This window comes from Cryptotermes secundus, unplaced genomic scaffold (assembly GCF_002891405.2).
Source record: "Cryptotermes secundus unplaced genomic scaffold, Csec_1.0 scaffold4882, whole genome shotgun sequence".
In the NCBI taxonomy this organism is placed as follows: Eukaryota; Metazoa; Arthropoda; class Insecta; order Blattodea; family Kalotermitidae; genus Cryptotermes; species Cryptotermes secundus.
This window is the reverse complement of record NW_019725566.1, coordinates 3874-11462: the sequence shown is the minus strand read 5'-3', so window position 1 is coordinate 11462 and position 7589 is coordinate 3874. Positions and strand designations below refer to the sequence as shown.

At 46.6% G+C, this 7589-nt stretch overlaps 1 protein-coding gene across 1 annotated transcript; it reads left to right on the top strand.

Annotated features, from left to right (window-relative positions):
* The first annotated feature begins 277 nt into the window (after nucleotides 1–277).
* LOC111863486 lies at nucleotides 278–976 on the top strand. The gene has a single exon (XM_023849833.1). It carries the CDS (start codon nucleotides 278–280, stop codon nucleotides 974–976), a length of 699 nt encoding a protein of 232 aa, XP_023705601.1.
* Nucleotides 977–7589: the final 6613 nt, after the last annotated feature.

Below are 7589 nucleotides of genomic sequence, written 5' to 3'. Positions count from 1 at the left end.
GTAAGAATTGCAACAAACCCCATCACATATTGTTACATGTTGAGCAGAATACAGACAACATTGTTGCAACATCAAGAGGCGCTTCCCCTCACAAGGACTTTCTTCTGTCTACTGCTGTTGTCAATGTTAAGGATAGTCAAGGTAGAATTCATCAGTGTCGAGCACTATTGGACAGTGCCTCTCAAATGAATCTGGTGTCTCGAGACCTAGTGGATAGGTTGGGCCTCAAGCTAAATTGCCATTCTGTGCCCATCATTATATAAGCAACGTGCTGGCAATGAAATGCCTTCACTTCTGCCAACTACAGATCGAATCCACCGTCGGAAGTTACACCAACCGCATTCTATGTTCCGTACTGCCGCTGATCACTGGCTCAGTACCATCGTCAAGAATCAACTATGAAGGATGGGAATTGCCCACCGACGTTCCTCTCACAGATCTGCACTTCTACCAACCAAGGGCCATGGATCTACTGCTAAGTGCAACTGTATTTTTTGAAGTGTTTAGGCCAGAACAGCAATCTAGGCAGGGCCACCCAACACTCCAGAATACTCAGTTTGGTTGGGTCTTGGCAGGATGTATACCTGCACATTCCGTGGGACAACGGAAGACGGTAACAACCTCATTGTTAAACACAACTCACGACTTGCATGCACAAGTGGAACGATTCTGGCTGCTAGAAGAATTGTCGACACGCCACCAGTCCAAAGAAGAGAGCATGTGTGAAGAGCATTTCACAAACTCTGTTACCCGTGATGATGCAGGCAGATTCAGAGTGAGGCTAAGCTTACTGCAAGACGTTGGAGAACTTGGGGACTCCCTTGCCACTGCTAGCCAGAACTTTGGGGACATGGAATGGCGATTACTGAGAAACCCAGATTTGAAGAATGAGTATGTCAAGTTTATGGATGAGTACCTGCGACTGGGGCACATGGAACTCATCGACCCTATTGACCAGCATCGGTCTTGCTATTAGATGCCTCATCATGCGGTAGTAAAGAATACAAGCAGCACTACCAAGGTTAGAGTAGTCTTTAACGCGTCAGCAAAAACCACCTCGTCACACTCACTGAATGATTTGATGATGGTAGGACCAACCATCCAGCAGGATCTGTTCTCCATAGTACTACGCTTTCACACACACAGGTACGCATTGACTGCAGACGTGGAGAAAATGTACCGACAGATTCAAGTGCATGAGGACGACAGAGACCTCCAGAGAATCGTGTGGCGAAGTCATCCCAGTCAACGGTTAGAAACCTACCGTCTGACCACTGTAACTTACGGAACCGCTGTAGCTCCTTTTATGGCAACATGAACCTATGCAACCGACTGCAGCTGAAGTAATTAAGAATGACTTCTATGTCGACGACCTGCTCACAGGAACGGACACTGTTAGTGAAGCTATCCAGCTCTATGACGACGTCACATCATTGCTCAAGAGTGGAGGGTTCCCTGTTCGGAAGTGGCGATCCAACAGTCTAGACATTTTGGAGGCCATTCCAGCTGCACTTCAGGAGACACAGGGACCTTGCAATCTTCCTCTTGACGAGGGTGCAGTGAAGACTCTTGGACTGCACTGGTATCCCAGTAGTGACTTGTTCCAATTCAGCGTGGTGGACAGCAGGCACAAAAATGTGACATGGACGAAGAGAATAGTGCTGGCTAATGTAGCGTCCATATACGACCCGTTGGGATTACTAGGACCTGTCATCGTACAATGTAAGTTATTCATTCAAACCCTTTGGCAACGACAGCTTTAGTGGGACTCGAGATTGCCTTAAGAACTTGCCACACGGTGGGAGAAAATTCACCAACGGCTGTCTGATCTCAACAGGATTAGTATACCCAGAAGAATCACAGCAGACGGCACAAGCATCACTGTAGAACTTCATGGCTTTGCCGATGGCTCAGAAAGAGCCTACGGGGCGTGTGTCTGTCTACGTTCCGTAAGCCCAAACGGAACCATGGCACTTCATCTGTTATCTTCAAAATCAAGAGCGGCCCCATTGAAGCATGTGTCGCTCCCAAGAGTGGAGCTGAACGCCGCCCTTCTTTTAAGCCAGTTAGTAGATAAGGTGCATAGGGCCCTCACCCTACAAATTGTTCAATGCTTTTACTGGACGGACTCCACAGTTGTTTTAGCCTGGATAGCTGGTTGCACTTGAACTTGGAAAACATATGTGGCCAACACAGTCGCGGAGATCCAACAGCTAACCACTTACTGAGCTTGAAGACATGTCGCATCACAGGACCACCCTGTGGACATTATCTCCAGAGGAACAGACCAACGACGACTTGAAGGCAATCTGCTGTGGTGGGCGGGACCTTCCTGGTTAAGCAAGGATCCCTCCTCCTGGCCAGCACAGCCCCCAGCAGATCCCAAGAAGGTTCCTGAACGGTGAGGAGTAAAACTATGCTGCATCACTGTCTATTCAGAGATAGAATCCTTATTCGAGTGATTCTCCAGTTGGGCAAAATTACAAAGAGTCTTTGCCTACGTTCTCAGGTTCCTCTACAAGCTGAAACAAGGTGCAGCATCAGGCCAACACGGACCGATGACGTCTACCGAACTTCACAAGTAACTGATTGTCATTGCTTGCATTACACAGCACCCATCGTTTGCTCAGGAGTTCCAGAGTTTGCAGCAAGGGAAAGCGTTACCCTCCCACAGCAAGCTTCTGACGTTACGTCCCTTCCTGTATGGGAACAACCTGTTGAGGGTGGGCGGTAGACTGGAGAACGCTGACATACCCTTTGATCAGAAACACCCCCTCATCCTACCATCTAAACATCATGTCACCAAACTGTTGATCTGGAATGAGCACATACGATTGCTGCATGCTGGAAGCCAACTTCTTCTAACTTCACTGTGACTGCGATTCTGGATAACTAATGGCCGATCGGTTGTCAGACAAGTGATCGGAAAGTGTGTTACATGTTTCAAAACGAAGGCCGAGGCCACCAGGCAGCTAATGGGACAGCTGCCTGTATCTCGCATGACACCAAACAGGCCATTCTCCCATTGTGGTGTGGACTATGGCAGGCCCTTGCAAGTGAAATATGGTAATCCTCGAAGTATAACCCAGAGAAAATGCTATATAGCACTGTTTGTGTGCATGGCGACTAAGGCCGTACACATTTAACTTGTCAGCGACTTGACAACTGAAGCCTTCATTGCTGCGTTACGGAGGTTCGTTTCAAGACGTGGGCGTTGCAGTCAGATGTACAGTGACAACGCCACATATTTCACCGGAGCAAAGTGACGGCTGAACGAGATGTCTCGACTGCTAAGCTCAAGGGATTATCTTTTGGCTATATCAAGATATGCAGCTCAAGAAGGGATGGAGTGGTATCTAATCCGCCCCCACTCCCCTCACTTCAGCGGACTGTGGGAAGCGGGTGTCAAATCGGTGAAGACTCACCTCAAGAAGGTAGCTGGTAACACTCTTTGGTCATTCGAACAAATGACCACACTGCTCACGCAAATTGAGGCATGCATGAACTCTAGGCCCATCATTCCAGTACCTAGCAGTCCTGATGATTGTGCGTTCCTTACTCCGGGGCATTTTTTGATTGGTGAGCCCTTAATGTCCTTCCGAGAACCAGATTGTCATGTCAGGCAATCCTCACGTCTGTCCAGATGGCAACTGGTCCAGCGGTGCCGGCAGCTCATCTGGAGGCGCTGGTCGGCAGACTACTTGGGCCAGCTCCAGCAGGGTTCCAAGTGGTTGCAGAACCAGCCTAATCTTCGACCAGGAAGGCTGATGCTCCTGAAGGAAGATAACGCTCCTCCTCTCACCTGGCCGACAGGCATGATTGAGGATCCCCATCCTGGGGCTGATGGCCTAGTTCGTGTAGTGACTGTGCGGACCAGCAAGGGGTCTTACCGAAGGCCAATAACGAAGATTTGTCCGTTCCCTGACGAACTAAATTAACAGATCGCATCATGTGAGTGATGAGGACTGTCTGGGTGACCAGGGAATCACCCGATGTGTTCATTTGTGTAGAGACTTGTTGAATAATTAACTGTAATTTGTAGCTCAAATTAGGTGGGCGGCATGTTGAGTGCAGCCATCCTAAGGAGTTGGAGCCGTGGCAGCTTGAGGGCGGCACCTCTTGGGTTGTGGCGTGGTGCCTGTGCTCACCAGTGAGCAGCAGGTTGGTTGCTAGAAAGTGGGTGTGGGGACGTGTGTGTGTCTTGGCGTCACAAAGGAAGCATGCAAGTGGAAACTGGTTGCTGTATATTAAGTTAAATTAAGAGGTGTTTAAATACAGTCCGTGACGTTTAGGAGCTACCACAGAGATGTTGCTCAGCGCACAACAACCAGAATGATCCCACGATTCAAAAAGTGGTAGCAGAGCATGGTTAAGTGTAAACAGGGTGGGACGGAACCGTGGTTTAGATGGCCGTAGTCCCTTGTTATAGTGGTTGGTTGCTTTTGTAGTATGCATTGTTAGCGTGGCTATGTGGTCAACGTAATTTCCTCCTGAGATTCTGGTTAGTGTTCGTAGTGTGTTTACACGCAGTCCTAGCGTGGGTTGCCCTGCTATGGTGGTTCAGTTTGTTTGTGTAGGGCACTTGGGTAGGCTATATGGGACCTGTTAACCTGGTTGTGACTCTCTTGTTATCATAATTGTTTCGTGTCTATTTCGTCAGCAGCATTATGGAACCACAAACTAGCGTACCTGAATTTTTGCACAAGGATGAGTTAGCGTATGAGTTGGAGGTCCGTGGTATAAATATGGAAGGTTTAAATGTTGCGGATTTGCGATCTCTTTTCCGTAAGTCACGCGAAATAAAAGAAAACCCTGACGTGTGTACTAATTCTGATATCTTTCTGACCCCTAATAAAGTGCTAACCTTTTGCCATGATCGTTTTCAGCAGATTAGGGATTAGGAATTTGGTGGAGAACACAGACTGTTCTTCCATTGGTCTTGATTTTCCTCGTTACCTCCATCGGTTGCGACATGTCAGTACTCGGCTACGTCATCTATTGCAGTTGAGCAAACTCGCACCAGATGTGCGGGCTGACACGGTAAATTTCTAGGAAGAAGTACACCAATATATGCAGTATATGATTGCCCAGATAGATTCCTTGCAGAAGAGTCACCCTCCAGGGGATCAGCCTGCTGCTGTTTCCTTTCTTAAGTTTCAGGGTGCCGCTGTGTCCGACTTTAATAGGCCGGACCTTCAGAGCGGAACGCATTTGACTGCCCCTAATCTCGCTCCTGGTACGTGTTTACCTTCTCAGACGCAGCCACTATCCGCTAGCCAGGTGGTACCTCAGGTGGTTAATTATGATTCGAGTACTTTGGGAGGCTCTCTCTCCATTTTGCGAACTTGCCTAATCCTGTACACAAAATGCTCGAAAGTCACAACTAAGCGCAAGTAACGACAAATAATCTGGTTGGTGCTAACAAATAAATAATACTAAAGATTAGGAACTATGTCTCAAAAACTTTTGCGAAGTAGGACTGTGGATATTTTGTCAGAGGAGATGGACTAAGGTTTGAGGGAAGAATCCAAGGACGGGCCATCGGACCAACTAGATCCAATAGAAAGAACGCAGGGACCGGAACTAGCTATGAATGAAGATTTCGAAAGCGGTAGTAGCAGAAGGGACCTAGACGTTACTCAGCTTTCCCCACTAGTAGAAGTTGAGAAAAGCGATAGTTTTAAGTTACAGGACTTGATGGCAAATATCCAGGTACTGTTTCGAGAGGAGAAGGCAGATACCGAGGAAAGAGCTAGGCGATCAGAGGAGAATATTCAGAAATTGTTTGAGAGCTTGGAAAATGGCCAGAAAGAAACGCGAGAAAAGTTACAAGCTCAAATAACAGGAGTTAGGGATGAGGTTCAGGCTAACCTGGTGGCCGTAGATAAAAGGCTAGTACAGATGCAAGAGAGTGGGGAAAGGAAATTGCGGGAAGAAATAAACAAAGTGCGTCAGGACTGCCAAAGGTCACATGACCAGCTAAGGGAAAAGGTATCTACCAAGTTAACCAGGGAGATAAGACAAGTGCAAGAAGCGGGGAATCAAAGAGAAGGAAGGTGAGAAAAATAATTAATAGGGACAAAAGAACAAATGTAAACAGACAGAAAGGGCTTGAAGGAAAACTAAAGGAGCTTACCGCTCACCACGAAATAGTAAGTGAAAGTCTGCAACAACAAATGATAGCAAACAAAGAAAGGGCCGAAACTAGCATTGTTGAAGTGAGTAAAGAAGGGTCGAGCTTGAGCTTAGGTTTGCACAAAGCCCAAGAAAAAATAGATAGATTGAGCACAGTGAGTAGTGAGGTGGCCAGTTTTGAGCTTAAACTTACAACAGGTTCAGGAGAAACTAGAAATAATTTCGGACGAAGCTTCGAGGCGACTAGGGGAGAGAGCTTCTCGGATTGAGCAGTGAATTAGTGATGGTCAACTTAGACCAGTTAAGAACTAAAGAGGATCGAGCAGGAGGCTGAAAAATTAAGGGAAGAACTCGGGGGAAATCAGTTTTCGTTGTAGACTCTGGTGCTACTCCCCTACTCACTTGAAGAGAAACTGTTACAGATGCTGTGGTTGATTCAGGTGGAGCAAGCGTAGAGAATAATTGTGAAGAGCTGTCGGGAACATTCAGGGGAAACACTGGTTTCGGGAGTGGAGAATTTCCACTGCCCTTATTTGATGAAAATGCTGGCGTCAATCCTCTTGCTTGGCCCTGAAGACGGGGTAGATATGTTCCTCCAAAAGGTCGGTTGACTTCGTACGGACTACAGGGCGTTATATCTGAGAATATAGTGCTCTTCTTACTGTTTTATTATTACCTTTCCTTTGCCATTATTTCTTGCTTAGAAAAGGCTGTCTGTTGGGAGATAATTGTTATTCTGACAGTAACATAACACAGTTTGGTGAAATTGTAATTTCCCTGACTCTACTTAGCCCAAATAGTCTCCAGTCTTGTGTTACCGTTCGCTGCATGTAGTAATGTTAGACTTCCTCACAGTTGCACAGATAGAATGCAATTTGCAATCGATATCCTCCTACCTCATTATTTGAGACATTTCCTATGACCGCTTGTTGGCCTTGGTCTACTTAGACCCAACAATGGTCCCAAATTTGCTGGGACAATTCACTGCATGTGGTTCTGTAGTCGCAAATTGGGCACCATAATTAAGATAGGATGTGCACGGTTGGCCTCTGTGGTAGAAGTTAAGGGTGCTGATGGTAGGTAGCTTGTGTTCTTAGCAGCCAAAAACTAATATTAATATTCCAAGGACATGAGGGAGATGAATAGTGAAAGAATTGAAGACATGTATCCGTAAAATAAGTCACTGGTAATTTAAGTGTGGTGTTTGAATTGCATGCCTTGTCAATGTGCAGTTAAAGCCCACAAGCCCACGTGTTTACTTGCTGAAGACGCTGTAGAGATTGTTAATTGGTTTCTTCAACAACCTACAAGTAACGGCTACAATTAATTATTACACAGTTGCGGGGTTTCACACAGTTTAACCCTAATCGCATTAATCTGTTTACACTGTTGCGGGGTGTCACACTTTATAACCCTATGCGCAAATCAGTTCACTCTGTCTTCAGTGTTCTACA

Bases quoted from the DNA above. Each gene is read 5' to 3' on its own strand.
- LOC111863486 (XM_023849833.1), top strand. From the start codon at position 278: ATGAAATGCCTTCACTTCTGCCAACTACAGATCGAATCCACCGTCGGA.